Source organism: Phytophthora sojae, assembly GCF_000149755.1.
Source record: "Phytophthora sojae unplaced genomic scaffold PHYSOscaffold_19, whole genome shotgun sequence".
Classification (NCBI taxonomy): Eukaryota; Oomycota; class Peronosporomycetes; order Peronosporales; family Peronosporaceae; genus Phytophthora; species Phytophthora sojae.
Window position 1 is genome coordinate 226816 of NW_009258133.1, and position 19090 is coordinate 245905.

The 19090-nt window shown below is 54.4% G+C and overlaps 1 protein-coding gene across 1 annotated transcript; it reads left to right on the forward strand.

The window, feature by feature from the left end:
* Nucleotides 1-8209: 8209 nt before the first annotated feature.
* Nucleotides 8210-9385, forward strand: PHYSODRAFT_534699 (hypothetical protein; the record flags this gene model as incomplete). The annotated part of the gene is made up of 2 exons (XM_009541197.1): nucleotides 8210-9040; nucleotides 9113-9385. Coding segments are annotated over 2 exons (1104 nt in total), but the record flags the coding sequence as incomplete, so codon positions are not given.
* Between the last annotated feature and the right edge of the window lie 9705 nt (nucleotides 9386-19090).

The window sequence follows — 19090 nt, forward strand, 5'->3', positions numbered from 1 at the left end:
TTGGCTTGGTTGGGGGGGCGATGACGGACGTGGCAGCTTTCCTAACTCAAAAGTAAGATTTATGTGGAATTACTCAGAAATCAGTGAAGTATACTCGCAACTAAGTAGCACCCCGAAACTATAAGGCATTGCACTACCATGAGGACGCGTGCAAGACGTTTATTGGATGAGCACGTTCGTCAATTTAGTAGTGTGACCAACTTCGATGGAGCTGTGCGGGGTAGCCCCCTGACGAGGGAGGGGGCTGAAGCCCCCTCATTTTGGGCCTAGCTCTGGCCCTGCCGGGATGAAGAACTTGATGCACGTGGGCGTCTGCAGAGTGTAATGACAGGGAGTTTCTATCCATTTAGAGGCTCCCGTTAGAAATGGCTACATGAACTTCAAGATCAGGAGAGAGGCAAACAGTAGCACTGCTCGAGGGTCTTCGCGCACGAGGTCTCTCAGCCTTCTGTATGCCCAAGTCATACTTGCGTTGCTCTTATTAGATTAGCTTCATAGCAATTGCACCCCAGCACTTCATGCGCAACTCTACATCTGTTGGACCCACAGATAAATACTCAACACTGATCGCCTCTTTGTGCTGATCAGTGATCAGCCGTGAAGACAGTTCGTTCACTGGGAAGCCTGTAGAAAGAAAAAGAAGCTTTCGCATTGACCAGCATCAAGTTGGTGATCACTGATCACCAACTGATCATCAACTTGGTGCTGCTCAATGCAAAAGCTGCTTTCTTCTCTCTACAGACTTCCCAGTGAACGAACTGTCTTCACGGCTTGCCTATTTCTTGATGCAGGCTGCCCGGGTAAAATGTACGGCTCACCACGTTTCTAACTCTTTTTTTAACGAGTAGAAACGGCGAAATGTCTCAATTAAAAAATAGAGAACTTTTGCCGTTTGTCTTTTCCCGTAGCAGTCTACGTATTTATTTAGAAACAATGTACACATTTTCCGTCCAGATTTCACAAATATCCGAAAAACATCCTCAAGCTGAAGCTACCCTCAGCCCTTAGGCTGAGAGAATTTGCATCATGTATACGCTTCAACGTCTCGTCTTGACGAGCACTTGCCACAAGGGCGACCTCGGTGGTGAGAATTATGGGGTTGTTCTTGTCCTGTTGGGGACGTCCTTGTAAAATTGAACGTCGCCGAACATTTCGATTACATTTCCGAGAAAAGCAACACGAGTTGAGCTGCCCAACTTGAGCATGGCCCGAGTCCGACAGTCCCTCTCGAACAAAACTTTGGTAGACCTCAGGTCACGCGCTGCTTAGCACATCTATTTTTTGTTTTTGTAAAACTCCTTATAGCCCTTATAACGTATCCCTCCTGCGGCTGCAGATGCGCAGCGGCACCGACGTCTTTTACTGAGCTTAGAGAAACGAGCTTGTAGCGTTGTCATGAATAAGGCATCTAGGCCGACCTTAGTTTTGCCCAGCTTCCTACGCGTGCGATTATATTAATCTCTTAAAAAGAGATCCCTCCGCATTGTTGTTGTTGAACAGCTTGCTTTAGTTGCCGACCTTCCGAGAACTCGCTCATAGCGGCTCTTTAGCTGCCTAAATCTAAGGAGTCGCCACAGGATGGCGCTGGACGGACAAGACTTGAGGTGGCTTGAGGTGCGGGCTGTTCTGCTATGCAATGGTTCACATGGCTTAGTGCTGATGTCGAATGTTGTAACGTTTGCCTTATTGCCAGTCGTATGACTACTGCCCGTGGGGAACTCACGTGTCCCGGTCGCTAGAGAGGAAGAACCTGGAGCCACAAGAGATTTACAGCTTGTCGCGGGGACTCTGGGTGCGTTTTTTGTTCTCATTCTTTCAGCGGCTACTTTCCATTTATGGGCAAAACGTCTGCTTTTCATTTATTATTGGCTAGTTTTCATTTCGATGGTGTTATTGCATTCACTTGCATCTATTGAAAAATGTAAAACAAATGTCCGGGTTACTCGGTCCCTAGTTCGTAGCACCCGAAGTGCTCACTACGTCTAGCCTTATGTCGTCCACTTGCTATTCTGCTGAAGCTTCACGCTACCGCTGTTGTGTCGAAGATATGCATAAGCTGGAAACAATGTTGTGCCCCATTTGGAAGGAGAAATTGATCGTCCTTGCAAGAGCTTCAACTTCCAGGACAGTCACCTCATCTTGATCCTCGTACGCGATCTCCCAGAACCGCTTTCCTCCACGAGTGAAGGGGGGCTAATCTTGTCAACATAGGTCCGCTGGGACCCCTCGCCATCCGCCTCGGCCACTGTCTTTTCGATTTGCACGCTCCAGTTGATAACACTTGCTGGCTTGTCCACAAGTCGTTTCACCATGGCATCGACGGAGTATTGGGATGTTCTCACACCATCTCGCTGGAGGCATTTGCTTTTCTTGCGCGGTCTACCGGGAGGCCTGCGAGCTGGGAGCCCTCGAAGCATGACCGTCAAATCAAGATTGTCAATGAGGTGAAGGCATGCTAGTACATGAGCACACAGCCACCCCGTCCGGTAGAAATCTTTGCAGTCACACTTGAACTTTTTTCTGATGGTGTTGATCTCCTCCAGTGACCACAACGGAGAGTTCCAGTCGTGCTCATACGGAAGTCGATCCAACACCGTCACCTTGTGCGGAGAGGTATCGAAGCTACACATTCTCCACAATTTCATCATCCTTGAGGGATCCGCTGAGCGAGCTCTTATAGGTCTTTGTTCGACTTGCGTTCACCTTCAATCCATGCACATTGTCGTCCCGGACGATGTAGTATCTCTGGTTAAAGTAATACGCCTGGATGTTGCGGATTGCTCTGGACGACTTGCGTTTGTGAGTCGGGAAGTGGTTGTCGTCGTTGCAGAGGAGTACACCAGCTTCTAGAACCTCTGCGGAAACTGGTCCAGCGGCAAAGTGCTGGATAGGCTCCGACCCGATTTCCATCGCGCATTCGACCAGATTTTCGATAGAGTCGACGCAAGCACATGCCCCGTTGAAGCCCGCAGCTGATTCACTGCAGTAGCCTTGATGCTGTGGTGGTGCGATTCAATCGGATTCTGGTTCGGAACAATTCCTGGAACATCGCTGGCCGTATAGAACCCCAGGTCCCACGGCTCTGTAAGATATTCCGTGTTCAGCCACGCCAAATACTATATACAAGGCATGTAACAGCCATTTCGAATGTACAGAATGAAATAAATCCATCAGAAATGCAATGTAGCTGTCGAGAATGTAATGCATCTCCACTAAATGGAAAGTAGCCGGTGAGAGAATGAAAAAAAAGTTTTTTTTTCCGGGGACGCTAAATGGCCACATGTGCGTCGATCTCTCTTAGTGCAAAACTCTTCGACACTAACGTCTCCTGCCTTGTACTTACCACCAGCGCGGTGATAGTCGGAGGCAAAAAAGAGCTGCCGAACGAGAGCTTCACGAGTGTGTGCCTCGATCTATTTGACTTGAAAACTACGAAATGGTTGACTAGCTACGATGTTCACGATGAGCTTGCTCACAGTATTGGGCACACCGTGGTGACACTGGGCGAGAATGCCTACGCTTATGGTTACGAGCCGATCGACAGCTTCGAGCCATCGCACCAACAATTGATAGGAGATGTGTTCGAGCTCGGCTACGACAACAACGTCCTCTACTGCACCGATGTTTCTCCCATCAACGGCGATGGCACCGATCCCAATGTCCCTCCAGACCCCGCTCCTTGCGGCCGAGCATGGCATGCGAGTGCCCCAGTGCGCTATAGGGAGACCCCGAGTGATCCCGAAAGCCCGCATACTCAATGCGTACTCGTTCTCGGAGGGAAGAACTATCAAGGTGCAGTCTTGTCGGATATCTGGCTACTCACTGTGAATACTGCAGGACAGAAGCCTCGATGGATACAGCTTTCGGTTAGTGAATATATTTCTCTCCATGCGTTCACTACCCTGCTGTTTGTCGTTATGTTACTGCAGCCCACCGGTAACAGTCCGCTGCCTTTGGCGTTTCACAATGCTGTAGCGATTGGAGAAGGTGACAAGGTCGCAGTTTAGGAGGCAGACAGACCTCCGACCCTCTCAGCGCAGCAATGAATACGGGCATCCACGTCCTGGATCTAGCATCCAACACGTGGGCATCAATAACGACGGAAGGCGGTAGTCCGGATAACTCTCCGAGATTGCGAGTTCTTACAGCCCGATGCTGCGCCACCGCTCTAGCGTTGCAGCTCCCTATTGACGAGGAGACAGGAATCATTCGCCGAATCAAAGACGGCGACGCCGACGTGAAGCCTTGTGACCCTCAGGAGGGCATCCTGATCTTTGGGGGGTTATCTGAGTACGACCCAGCGCTGAGTTCATCGTCGATGGTCATTCTGGAGCCTCTCCGTGGTCATATCCGCGAAGTTCAGGTTTCCACAGCTGGGATCAAGAGCTACATGTGTCATGCTTCGGCTGTGCGTCCTGACAAGAGAGGGTTCTTCCTCTTTGGTGGCATCCCGATGCCAGAATACGTCGACACTGGGCCATGGCAGCAGCATCTTTTTGTTTTTTTTTGGTTTTGAATTGAGTATCATTGTTGTCACTTAGCTATTACAATCGCTTACGACTGTTCTGAATTACTGGTCCTCACCTGTTGCTAGTGTTGCAGTGTAGCTTTTGCTGTACAGTAAGTTGAAGTGCAGATACACAAAAGGCTCAGGAGCTGGGAAAGGAGAGAGAAAAGTAAAGAGGGGGAAACCACAAAAAACACGAAAAATACAACAGGAGCAGCAAGTCGCTTTACTCCCCCGCAGTGCGTTCACCTTCTCTTCCTCCTTCGTTGTGCGGTGTGAGTTACAGACGCACGCAAACGCAGCCAAGTTACAAGTGGTTATAAGCCCAACGATGCGTTGGTAACTCCCCTACAGTGAAGACCATTAGTACATGCAGCGGGGCTGCCGTAGCTTAGCGTCAGAGGAAGACGTAACAGACTCACAGAGGCTCAGCTTAAGATGGCCCGTTCTAATACCAGAACGTACGAGTTCGTACACCTTACGGACTCCAAGAGTCAACCCTTAACTCTTAACTGTGTGAATCTCAAACTGAATGTATTTCCCTTTATTGTGGCAAAGCCGCCTACGGTGTAAATGTATCCGGTTCACTATCTAGCATAGTGAACCCTGGTCATATGCATAATCAGTGGCTCTGAAGCCATGTACTGATTCTCCTACTGATTTAGGTTAGACAGTGTATACCCACTTCGTAACCCTTCGGGTAACTCTCGTGTAACCCCGTTACACCCTCCCCCACCAAACCGTGGACGCGGGTGTTCACGCTTAACGGTCAACCGCCGGGTCTTGTTCCGTCAAGCCTCCTTCTCGAACGAGTCAATCCACATCGCGTGGACGTCTCTGAGAACTTTTCGGCGCAACGCGCCCATGCATGACTCACAGTCATAAAGCCTTCTGGTCTTTCGACCACAGACAGCCTCTCGCGAGATCTGCCTCGGAGCCTCGCTCCTCTTGTGCCTCTGAACGTCCGCGAACGCCAGCGCCCACGCGCACACCCACGACGCCTTCCAGGCTCTCGGTGTCCGAGTACTTCGCGGCGCGCCGCCTCAAGCACTGCCCGCAACGCGCAAGCCCTAGCTCCCCTCGAGCATCAGCCCGCCATACCATGGACCTCAGCGAATTCTTTGGTGACGAGGGAGAGGTGTTCGACACCGAGTCCGTGACGGGTTCTCCGAACCAAGATGATGCTGCGCGTCGCTCCCCGAACCGCGGCGCCTCTTCGCCCACGCCATCAACACGCTGTGCAAAAGGATCGACCCCAGTTGGTTCTCCGAGCCGTCGCGAGCCTGAGCGCCCCACGCGCACTTCTCCTGTGCGCTCTCCGAGCCGCCTCGCCACTGAGCGCGCTGCGCCATTGAGGGAGGAGCCGCGGCCACCGCTGCGAACTCCGAATCCGTTCCCCGAACGCTCGTCTGGTCTCCACGAGCTGCGCGCGCACACTGAGCCAAGGTATTCACCACCTCGTGGTGAAGGCGTGCCCCTGGGTCCCGTCATCTCCAACCCCTTGGACGAAGCTTAGTCCGAGCAGGTCGCGGTGCAAATGGCGCCCATGCGCTCCCAGCGCCCGGAGCTGCGGCCCTTGCTGAACCCCAGCGCTACCGACTACGGCTTCCGGCCTCGCGATCCCGCTGAGGCGTGTCGCCAGGCGTTCCTGCAGTCGCTCGCAGCGCACGCCATTGGGCCCGCGGCCCGTACGCCACATGAGCTCTCTCTACGAACGTCTCTCCGAGAGCGACTCCTGAGGCGAGGCGGGTGAACGCCTGACCGCCCAGGTGTATAGCTGGGCGCGTCCCGTGTAACGGGGTTACACGCACAAGTGGCTACAGTCACTTGTTACTCTAACAGATGCGATGTCTGCTAGAGGTTTGAACACTTCCTCGACCTTGGTGTAAGGTACACCAATGGCTACATACATTTACGACCACCACGACGGGTGGTCCATACACATTTAGGATTCCTATTGGCTGAAAGCAGCATCTTTTAGCCAATGAGTGACTTGCATGTTAGCAGAATCCTGCCAACCAGCCGTTGGCAGATTCCTAGTTTAGAATATTAGATTTAGAGGAAGTCAGAAACATAAAACAAAATAGCAGTTCTCATCTTTTACCAAAACACGCTACTTGGAGTCTTTATCTTGTTTAAAGTATACTCGTGGATCTCGAGTATACTTAACTCAAGTAAAAGAAACCTACGCTTCCTCATACACGTGCGCATACGTGTAACCCGTAGTAGTGAGCCAAGGTAGGCCCCTTATATCCCGGGTGTAGACTCCCGAATGGGGTGCACCCAGAACAAACCCTAGCCGGAGATAGTACACCTAGATGTACACTCCAACCGGGGTGGCGTGTGTCCTTGTGAACAATCCCTGTGGGTTCGTTTGTCTTCGTAACCAGGGGTCTTCAACCGTGGATGAGTTGTCTTGATACTTGTAGGTCGTTAGGTAGCAGGGCAGAACGTAACCTTCCTGGACGTCGCCTCTGACAGCCCTCAGATAACCAAACAATACAAACAGATACAGAGTTATATACAAACATGTAGCCCTTCCTTATTCTTTTGGACCGTGAAAGGGTCGGTCACTATTCCAGTCAACTCCAGCCGGACTTCGGGATACTGGTCAATCCCGGTCGGCTTTGGATCACGTGCACCACCCGCAAGTACTGAGGGAAACTAACACAATCAAATACCTCCTATCACACAATAGCTCTTAAATCAATACTTCCCACCCGGGGCTACTCTAACCGGGGTTACAAGGTAATCGGTAATATGAAATGCGGGGCCTTCCTGGTCTGGACGAGCTCAACCGCAACTAGGAAATGAAATGGGATGGATCAACCTCGGGTTGTCGCCCGGTACTCACCCCAACTTGGACTGGACTTGGTTGCGGGAGCTCGACCCAGATGTCACAGTTGCTGGCCCCCCACACGTAGACTTAGTCGGTCCTCCGGGAATCCACGTCCGGTAGGCTGCTCCAACTCACTTGCGCGATCCTTGGCAAAACGAACTCTGTTTATCTGTTATCTGTGGTCTCTCTCTCTGTCTGTCTGTCTGGCTATCTTCTGTCGATCTTTACATGCACTCCATCTTGACTTGTCTTCACTATGGTCTTGTCGCCGTAATCGTCCGCGGTCCCTCGTAGCATACTTCCAGCAAGTATAATCATCACTGGGTACGCAAGCGAAGTTCAATGTTCCACGGGATCCGAACAGATCTTGGCTGGTCGGCTTGGTCGGTCGGAAACATCTTGGACTTTGTATACTGGATCTTCACATCTGGGATGGTATCTTGGTGTCTTGGTATCTCCATCCGGGATTCATGATTATCTCCAAACGGGGTCACACTCCACTTGGGCTTCACGTCCGGGATGTCTTGGACAGCTTCACGGTTTCTGGGTCTTCACTCGATCCGGTCGGGCTCCTCTTGCGTTGTACAGTGCACCAAGAGCAGGCGGCCTCCAGTCGGAGGCACTTCTACGCTCCCTTGGGCTTTGCCTCTCGTTCGGTACTTGGTTCCAGCCGGGGTCCGCTCTTGGGGACATCTCCATCCGGGGTCACCAAACCTTGTACACTGCCAACGCGAGTCCGGCCGGGGTCCGCTTTTCCCATACGCCACGTGTCGCTGCCTCCCTCTCCCATAGTGAGTCTCTGAGCCAACCAATCACAGGCGCGGCTCGGGGAATCCTCGAAAATCTCCAATTCCATCGTGTCGCTCCTCACTCCACAGTCTACGGCTGTCGCGGAGTATCGCGAGCGCTTGCGGCTCCAAGCCCAGCAGAAGTCGGTGCTCGCCATGCGGACGTACCCGGGGGTACTTAGCCCGGGGGAAGACTCAATTGAGTACGAAGCTCAGTTCGAGTCTTGGACCGAGCACACCCGGAAGCTCAGCTCCATGGATGCTCTCCGAGCCAGCTCCAGTGAAGTGGATGTTCGCATTGAACGCAAGCTCCGCTTCGATTTCGCGAAGGTCCGAGTCAAGCGCAGCCTCTCGGCACTTACCCAGCCGCAGACCCAGTTTAGCGCTGCGCGCTTCGCTCCTTCGAGCACTCCAGCCGCTCCTTCCCGCGAGGGAGTGAGCGCTGTGGCTCAGGGTCAGCCTCGGAGCAAAGTGGCTGACCCAGCAGCTCCCCAGCTTATTGCTGGGAATCGCGGGACGACCGGCGTGCCGGCCTTGAGCCCTCGGGGCGCTGGTGATCAAGCTGATCAAAAGCGTCCACGACGTCTGGGCAGTCTTGGCGGAGGGGCACCTCAAACTCCCATGAGTTGTCGGAGTGAGGGTACCCTCGCCATTTCACCAGATACTGGTTTTGACCCCGGCACCGCCGCTTCGCCAGGAGGCGCTCCACATGGTAATGCCGATTCCCATGCTCATCGAGCAGAGCCGGTGGAGGCCGCTGTGGGGCCCTTTGCGACTCAAGATGAGCTCTTGGAGACGCGGCAGCAGGCGGGCCGCCTTCGGGATCACATCCATGACGTTGATGCGCGTCTGGGCCGGACTGCCACTGAACTCGACCAGCTCGCCGAGCGGACGCAATGGATCGAGGTGCCTCGAGAGGGCTGGAACCGCCTTGGGGCCCTGTAGGGCTGGGTGCGATGCTATTGCGATCGTGATGAGCAGCGTGGCCGGGAGCTCGGGGAGCTACAGCGTCAGCAGGCTGTGCTTCAGGGTAAGCTCGACCTCCTGGCCCGCATGCAGGCTCCGACTGCTGCGCCTCCTGCGCCTGTGGCTCTCGCTGTGCCCGTGGCACCTCCGGCGCCGATTCTTCCGCCTGTGCCTGCGGTGCCCGCGTTGATGGTCGCGTCCTCGACGCCTGCGACCTCCGTGCCTGTGACCTCGTCACCCTCGGTGCCTCCATCTGCACCTCCATCGGGTCCTGGTACGGCTTGAGCAAGCTCACGTAGAAGACGGGGTGCGTCCGCATCTTCTTCGGAAGATTGAGCGTGTACGCAAGGCCCTTCTTGGCCACAACCTTGAAAGGTCCGATGAAGCGCGGGCGCAACTTCGTCTTGAAGACGGCTGACACTGCATGTGTAGGTAGTTTTTTGCATTAAGCAACACCAGGTCCCCGACCTCATAACTTTCAATATTGCCTCTGCCCCTGACATCTGCATGTTCCTTTTGCTTGTCTTGGCTCTCAGCCATTGCGTCACGCACATGTCGTAAGACACTCAGACGCGTCGACAAGAAAGCGTCAACCTGTTTACGAACAGTAGCCGGGCTGACATCGGCTAGCCGATCAGCTTCTCCTCCCCCATCAAGCCCGAGGCCACCACGTGGCGGCGTCAGCGGGAGGCGGGGGCGAGACAAGCTGTTCACGTAGAACGGCGTGTAGCCTGTCGAGGCGTGCACGGCGTTGTTCAACGCAAACTCAACGAGTGGCAGCATGGCGCTCCAGCGCTTCGGCGTCTCAGCGCAAATGCTGCGGAGCACGTCCTCGACGACGCGATTCACGCGCTCTGTCTGACCATCGGTCCGCCGTGGACATGTCCAGCTTGGTGCCAACCACCGCAAAGACCGCGCTCCAGAAGTTGCCTGTGAAGCGGGGGTCTCGGTCCGAGACAATCGACTCAGGGAGTCCGTGTTGTCGAAACACTCGGTCCAAGAACAGCGTTGCTGTACCGTTACCATCGATGGTATCCGGCACAGCCGCAATGTGAGCCATCTTGCTCAGTCGGTCCACGAAGACCACGACTCCTGTGTTGCCCGCCGCGTCCGCCGGCAGGCCAAACACAAAGTCCATACTCATGGATTGCCAGCAGCCCGATGGGACAGGCAAACTCGCCAACGGCGCTGCAGCATGAGGTGACGACTTCACTCGCTGACACGTCTCACACGTGCGCACATAAGTGCTCGTCCACTTGTACATCTTCGGCCACCAGTAGTGGGTGCTCACCGAGCTGTAGGTCTTCTCACGGCCAAGATGGCCGGCCTGCGGCGTGTCGTGTACCTCATAGAGGATGCGATACTTCAGATCCTCATCATGAGAGATGACCACGCGGGGAGTATCCATCGGGCCGGTGTTGTAGAACAACAGTCCTCCATCGAGGGAATAACGGTGTAGCCGCGCGCGCAGCCGCGCTGACAATTCCATGTCCGAGTCTTGAAACTCCTTGCTCCCCAGAGCCTTCAGCAACGCGACACAGGTGTCGTCCTTGGCATAAGCCGTTCGGATCAAATCCGGTAATGACGAAGTCACGGTCGTTACATGAGCCAGCTCATAATCCGGCCTGCGCGACAGCGCGGCCGCAAGGACATTCTGCCTGCCAGGCTTGTACTTCACCTCGAAGTTGTACTCCGCGAAGAAGGACAGCCAGCGGGCCATCCTTTACGAGAGATGAAACGACTGAGTCGCAGTGCGTAACGACGCATGATCCGTGTAAATCACGAACGACTGAGAGCCCAACAGGTGCACCCTGAACGTGACGAGCGCATACTTCATCGCAAGTAGCTCTTTGTCATGGACAGGATAGTTCATCTCCGCAGCCTTCTGTGGTGTAGTGCCCAGAGAGGAAGCGGGCACGTCGGCGTCGGTGAAAGAAGGCGCCGAGACGAATGCTGATGGATGCGGATGATGAACTCGACGCAGTTGATGAAACGCGACGCGATTGATGGGGGCGACGCGCGGCAGAGGTCGACGGAAAGTCGACGCAGGTGATGGGCCGCGAGACACAGCGACAGAGTCCAACTCGACGCGTAATCATCCGACGAGTCGACCAGCGCCCCGTCTCTGCAAAACGCGTCGACCCTAATCCCCGCCGAGCAAGACGCGCCGAGTAAGACGCGCCGACTAAAACGCGTCGAGGTAAGATCTTGATTACGCCACGCAAATCAGGTTGAAGGACGGCAGTGCAAGCACGACAGAAGTAGGGATAGGCACAGAACGATCGGCTTAGCAAGCAGTAGTACGGAGTAGCCAGTAGCTAGGGCATAGGATAGGGTAAGGACTCAGTCCCGAAATTTCTCTGAACCACAAAGACCTCCCGTCTTCTCCGAGGTTCCAGGGGAACCACCAAGCGCCGGCAAGTAGAACCGCCTCGATATCGCGGCCCCACGTCGTTTGCTGGTTCGGGTGCTCACCCCCCCCCCACCCCCCCCACAGACCCGTGCTGGAACAAAGGCACGTTAAACGTATACCGTTTAGGTGGGCGCCCGATAACGCGCTGCCTAGGCGAAGGACCGCACCGGCCTGATAACCGCCGTGCACAAGACCCCCCGTGTAGGCCCGATAACGCCGCACGCCCAAGGCTCGACGCCCTACGACAAGGAACAAGCGTCAACGCAAACCCCCCCAACTCCGAAGCCAGCGAAGACTTGGGCCTGTATTTCGAAGATACGCTACTCCAACAACCGGGAATAATTTGCTCGGCGCAACCGCTATCCAGACGCGCCGAGTTTGTGCGAGATCGCATTCGCGAGATTTCTCCGAGGGCGCTACTCCACACTTCAGCTGGCGAGATTCGAACGCCACCACGCGCTCGCGCCCGTCGGCGTCTGCTTGCAGCAGGGCACAGCCGATGGCAAAGTCCGAGGCGTCATAGACGACACTAAACGGACGAGCGGGGTCTGGCAAAGCCAGAATAGGCGCATGAAGGAGACTGTCCTTAATTGCCGCAAACGCATCTTGATGCTCGGTGTCCCAACACCACTCCGCATCCTTCTTTAGGAGATTGGAGAGTGGCCGAGCCATCTCAGCGTAGTTCTCGCTGTACTTGTGCAAGTAATTGGCCAAGCCAAGCCACTTGCGAAGATCCTTCTGGTTCTTGGGAACCGGCCAGTCAACAATGACCTTGACCTTGACCGGGTCGGCCCTCTGGCCACGCTTCCCGATGAAGCACCCTAAGAAGGGGATCTCTTCCGCTCCGAAGATGCATTTGTCAATGTTGGCGTACAACTTGTTTCAACGCATGCATTCGAGCACAGCACGCAGGTGCTCCGCATGGTTCTCCATATCAGTCTTTCCGTGCTCCGCACGACTGTGGACAAAGATGTCATCGAAGTACGTTTGCGCGTACGCCCGATGGGGCCTGAAGAGCTGCGTCACAAGACGATTAAACGTCGCGGGTGGGGTCGAAAGCCCTTGGGGCATCACCAACCACTCCCAGAGCATGCCGCTCGGAGTACTCACCGCAGGGAGAGGAATGTCGCTCTTCCTCATGAGCAATTGGTAATATCCATCAACCAAGTCGAGCGCACTGTACATCGTACATCCTGTCATGTTGTTCTGAAGAACATCCTTCCGAGGAATCGGCGTCTGCGTCGGAATGGTAGCGGCATTCAGCTTGTTGAAAGCATGCACGATACGCCACTTGCCATTCGGCTTTGACACAGAACGTCGGCGTAGAGTGTGGAGACTTACTCTCATGCACCATGCCCGCCTCATGCTTCGCACGGAAGAACGCGTCAATGACGTCACACTGTCCCTTCAGCAAGGGCCACTGCCTCGTCACGCAGTACTTCGTTCCCGGAACGAGATCGATTTCGTGTCGAATACCTCGATCCGGAGGTAGCCCCGAGGGCGGCTCCTTCGAGACCACGTCCTGGTAATCCTTTACCACTTGATACAGGGGATCCGACGGGTCCTTCAGGATCGCCGATCCGCTCCGCGCATTCAGCGCCTTCTTGATGTCTTCCAGGATAGCTTCATCCAGAAGCGAGGACGAGTTCAACTCTTCTTCGGGTCGTATGACCACTACCTCAGCCAAATCTCCAGCCTTCAAAGCTTCGCCGAACTCGGCCAAGAACATCTCGTCCAGCTCCAGGAGAGCAGACAGTGAGGGCAGGTGAGGCGGGGCGGGTGAACGCCTTTTCCGCCCAGGTGTATAGTGTGCGAATGTTCCGGGAGAACAAAGTCCCTTAGAACTTCTCAGGCGGATACCCCAGAAGATGTCCACCCGAGATGGCGTGTGTTCCTTGTGACAATCCCTCTCGGGTCGTTTGTCTTCGAACCAAGGAGCTCGGCCGAGTTGGTGAGTTGTTGTACACAGTTGGGTTTCCGAGCGGGGTGCGATACGTACTTCCAAACGTAGGCCCTACGACTCTGGACGATAACCACAAATACAGAGTTATACACAAATACAAATATCCGTCACTTATTCTTTCGGACCCTCGGACGGTGGGTCACTACTCCAGTCAATTAACGAGCCGTATCCAGGGTACTGGTCAACCCTGGGCGACTTCAAACGCGCACCACTCCCAAATGTACTGAGAGAAAAAATAACCAATATCAATACCCTACCACACAATAGGCTTCCGGCCAAGTCCCAGGCGGCGCTATTCACTCCGCCCGAGATGTAATCGATAATATGAAATGCAGGACCTCGCTCTGGGCGGGAATACGGCTGCAACTAGGAAATGAAATAGGCGGATCACCCTGAGACGCCTGTACGCCCGTCCCTTTACCTAACTTGGCGTACTTACTTCAGGGAGAGATCCAACCACGGTCGTACCTAGCCGCGGTGCCTGGTCGTCCTGCGCTTCCCGCTCTTCTTGGCGGCTTGCGGGTTTCAGGGGAAAACGAACTCTGTTTATCTTTTACTCTGTGGCTATATTCCTGCAACTTAGACATGCATTCTGCTTTTCACTTGATTTCACTATACCGCGGTTAACGTCGACATCCCGGCCGAGCCAAAATCCAGTGTAGAGTCGTGGGTACAAATCACCTCCTTCAACGTTCCACGGAATCTTTGCCCATCCTTGGTCGGTCTGCCAGGTCGGTCGGAAACATCTTGACTTGAGTATAACTTGATCGTATCTCCCAGACTTACACCCGGCCAGAGTCACAAAATGAGTTAGCGACTCGGCCAGGGTCGCTGGTCGATATGCATCCTGGGCGAGTCTTCGCCGGGTCCCAGATCCTTGTACTTGTCCCGCAATCCACATTGTCCGGGCGCACCATTTCAGCCAATCAGCATGTGCCCAGACGAAAGCCCAATTTTCCATCGTGTCACAAGTCGTCGAGGTTGATACCTCCGTCGACGTCGCCCGTCAGTCCATTCACGAGTGTATAGAGCTGCTCGCTCTCGCGTGGAGCCTCACCGCTCGACACGCCCTTCTCGACTCGTGAGATCGCAGACGCCTTGCGCCTCGCAGCCAGCGCTTTGCGGCGGTGCCTCCTCTTAATGGACACCGTCCTCCCTGAAGAGCTCCGTGATTTCGCGTGCGTCTTGACGCCAGGTGTCACCACCTCGTTCAGCTCCAGGGGAGCCCCAGTGTCTTTACTGACACTCAGTGAAGAGCTGCACGATCCGCAGCCTCCACTCAGTGGATTACGTGCCACTCCACCATCTTCATCCGGGCAAAGCCCCTTGTTCTTCAGCATCGTGCCGACCGCGCCGTCTCTGGCACGCAGCAGGGCGTCGCCCTCAGACGCACGCCCGCTCAGCGGAATTCGTGCCGCTCCACCTGCCGTCCGCGAGCCACGCTCGGAACGCTCGTTCTTAACACACTCAGTGTCCACCAACTCGGAAACTCCGATGTCCAGCGCATTGGCCGACTCGGTCCAGTGCTCGCGCCAGAAGCGCTTCCTAGCAGAGGTGGGTTCATGACTCGCCAATGCTCCGCCAGGAGAGAAATGCGTAGCACCAAGGATCTTCGACCTCCAATCGATCCAAGGCTCGTGGCGTTCCAGCCACGCCATACCAAGGATGAGATCATATCTCGAATCGAGGTCTAAGACCAGACAGCGTTCCACGCTATCAAAAGCCAAAAACTTCACGCCCAGGTCCACAGGGACCTTAGGCATCGTGACACGAGCACCCGTCGCGAGACGAACAGTGACGATGTCACTCCCGCGCGCTACCAGCGCCTCAGCATAAAGCTGACTTCCGTCCATCGTAGAACCCCGGGCGTAGTTACCCGACGCTCCCGAATCGATCAAAATCATCCATGGCTTGGTGAAGCCCTTCACCCCAGCTTGGACAACTAGCAAGCCCGGCTTGCATACACGTTCCGTGTTAGAGAGTACGGCTCTCTTCGGGGCTAAGTCCTGTCGACCTCCACCTCGCCGAGGCTCAATAGAGCTTAGTTATTCCCCAGTAGGCTACTGGGACTTCTCGTTTCCCCGAGACAAACCAGAGCCCTGGCTCGAACTCGAAGAGCGGCTTGACGAAGCCTGGCGCTGATGGCGCAGCGGACACCCAGCACAAAGGTGACGGGTGTCACCACAGATGAAGCATATGCGGATACCGCGACGCTGCTCAGCAGCACGAAGCTCGGCTTCTTCGTCTTCAGCATAGCTGAGGCCCATGGGTTCCGGACCACTCGACGCGCTAGCGTAAGACGCATTCCATCCAAGTCTCGACGACTTAAAGTTGTGCTCCGCAGTCAATGCGACGCTCACAGCCTCTTCAAAAGAGCTCGGGTGGGTTCGGAGCAGGCAACGCCAGTGCGAAGGCCCTCCATGAACACCGTAACGGTGACTACTTCCGGCAGTGGGTCCGTAGACATGCCAGCAATGAGAGTTCTCAACTCTTGGACATAGTCCACCAACTCCTTCTTGCTCTGCCGAGTAGCCAGGAAGCGTGAGCGCACGCGATACGCCTCGTTAGGCGGAGCGAACACTCGAGACAATTGCTGTTTCAGCTGGTCCCACGTCGGGAAGGCCACCTCGACCGACGTCCCGGACGTTAGTGCCCACTCGCCCACCGAGCTTCGAGATAGCTAGAGCCACGCGCTGCGACTTCGTCCGGAGTAGAGCTGAGCTCATAGCCATCTCAATCTCACGGGTCCAAAGCATCAAGCTTTCACCCTCCTTACCTTCGAAGGTCTTCACGCTCAACATGAGCGGCTTGGGTCTTGTTCCCGCGTCGAATGACGAAGCGGGCGCTTGGGGCGCCGCGGCCGTTGCCATCATCTGCTGGAGGTGCTCTAGCAGAGCATTCTCGTAGCTTAAAAACGCCTCGAGACGCGCGTTCACCGCGTCGGGGCCTTGCTGCGCAAGTTGCGTCACGCCCTCGGGGCCCAGCAAGGACATAAGCTTTTTAAGCGCATCCTGCTGGTTCGGGGGCAAGTGAGCGAACTGCTCCATTCTCCACAGAGGGTCAGTCTGTACAGACTCAGGTGTCGGATTGACTACAAGTGCTACCAAGTGCAGCGGAACTGCCGTAGCTTTAGCGTCAGAGGAAGACGTAACAGACTCACAGAGTCTCAGCTTAATATAGCCCGTTCTAATACCAGTGAGGCGAGGCCGATGAAATCTTTGTCGCCCAGGGGTGTTCGTATAGCGCAGCCCAAGACTGTTCCCGAGGGGTAGACCCAGAGAATCGACTTGAGAGTCAACAGCAAGAAGATAGACCCAGAGATTCGCAGCCGCAAAGCTTTAAACCCTGAGAATCACACTCCTTGGTTGGCGTGGGTACCTTGTGTAATCCCTGTCGGCTCGTTTGTCTTCGACGGAACGGCACTCCACCGGTTGTAAATGTAGCCTCGAAGAAGTGCGGGAGCGCACGTCTACTTCAGAACGCACCTCCACACCAAAAGGCAAACCCAGAGAATCAGATCCCCTGAAACCCAGAATATCACGAATTCAGGGTCCAGGATTTCAGTCAACTCTGGGACTTGGAACTCAGAAGACACCTTACCCAAATGCCCTCCTAGCTCGATAAAACCAACAAATACAGAGTATACAAACACTACAACTAGCCGTCACTTATTCTTTTGGACCCTTGGACGGTGGGTCACACACACACTAGGCTCACTCGAGTCTGAAATTCAGGGGCCTAGCTCCCCTGAGACTCACACAAACGCGCACCACCTCCAATAAAGGAGGAAAATACAACCACTATCAGTTACCTTCCCTTCACACAAGCAGTCAATACAAAATCCTGGAGGCGACTGCCTAGCACCCCAGAATACCCTCTGGAATAATATGAAATGGGCTACCACGAGCACAGCAAGTGACCCAACTAGGATATGGAATAGATGGATCACCCCAGGAAGCTCAAGGCCGTCGCTGGTCACCACCTAACTGGACTTGAGTTTGATGGAGCCCACACAGACGGCTGTCCTTCGCCGTTGATGTGCCCTTAGCGTCCCGCGGTCGTAGTCTCGGGTCCTCCGGATTTCCGTCAGCAGGCTTGGCCAAAGTCACTTGCGCAGTACAGGGTAAAAGGAACTCTGTTTGGCTTTTATCAGCTACTTCTCTCTCTCTCTCTCTCTCTCTCTCTCTATATATATATATATATATATATATATATATCTTCTTCGGGCAAATATCTTCTGTTCACTATGCTTGGGGTCAAAATGTCTTGTCTTGAGTATACCTTGGGATCAGCGGTCCAATCTTGCGATCGGCTTGCGAATCCATTGTCGCACGGCGTCGAAAGTGCCAATTGTGGGTCCTTAGACTTGGTTTAGTATGGTGCAGGACTCCCTCTCGACTCCTCGAAAGTATCCAGTCAGTGCATCCACAACGGTTCTTCAAGGTCACGCATCACTTTGATTGCAGACTGACTGCGAACCGACTCGAATCCCTGAGAATCAGGTGACACTCAGGGTCATCTTCTGAAATCCTGGGAATTCTGAGGAATCTTGGGGAACTGTAGGGATTCTTGGGTGTTGGCTTGGGAAACACTTCAGTTCAGTATAGAGAGTCTGGATTTATGGTCCAAACCCAGAGAATCATCTTTCAACTCTGGGTCACCTGCACTCAGGGAGGTGAACTCTGCGTCATCGTGCGGCACTCTGGGTAACAAGTCTGCTGCAGTGCAGACTCGTGTGTATCTCCTCAAAGCCACACGTTTAGCGGGTTTAGCGGCCTCCTGCGCATGATCATGGTAGTAGTGGGTTGATTCTCAGGGTAAGTTGATCCTCTGGGGCACTCTGAGCCACAGCAAGATGAGGTGTATCTGGGATACATTCTCCAGAGACACTTTCCGCCAGACTTTAGGCACTCATCGTAAGGGAAAGTCCGCGGCTGGACTGAGTGTTCTCTGAAATTCTGGGCGTGCACTCCCAGGATTCACACTTCCAGCCAGTTGGGCCCATCTGCGGCAGACGCTGGATTCATCCCGAGAAATCACTTCTCTCCCACAGTCGCCATCCATGTCACACGGGTACAGCCGCGCCGTATCCAAGTCATTCACCAATCAGCATCCGATACAAACTCCAGGTCACAGAGGTGACGGCACATCGTCGGCAATTTTCTGGGGACCGCCTCGTGTCACCAGAACGTACGAGTCCGTACACCTTACGGACTCCAAGAGTCAACCCTTAACTCTGAACTGTGTGAATCTCAAACTGAATGTATTTCCCTTTATTGCGGCAAAGCCGCCTACGGTGTAAATGTATCCGGTTCACTATCTAGCAAAGTGAACCCTAGTCATATGCATAATCAGTGGCTCTGAAGCCATGCACTGATTCTCCTACTGATTTAGGTTAGACAGTGTGTACCCACTTCGTAGCCCTTCGGGTAACTCTCGTGTAACCCCGTTACAGTACAAGTGTAGATACGAAGAAGAAGGGCATGAAGGGCGAGAAGGCTGCTCAACCACCGTTCGATGGCAAGGACTTCGAGGTGTGGTTCGAGCGCATGAAGGTGAAGCTGGAACGCAAGGGCGTGTGGAAGTACTGTGAGAAGGACATCGAGGAGCCGGA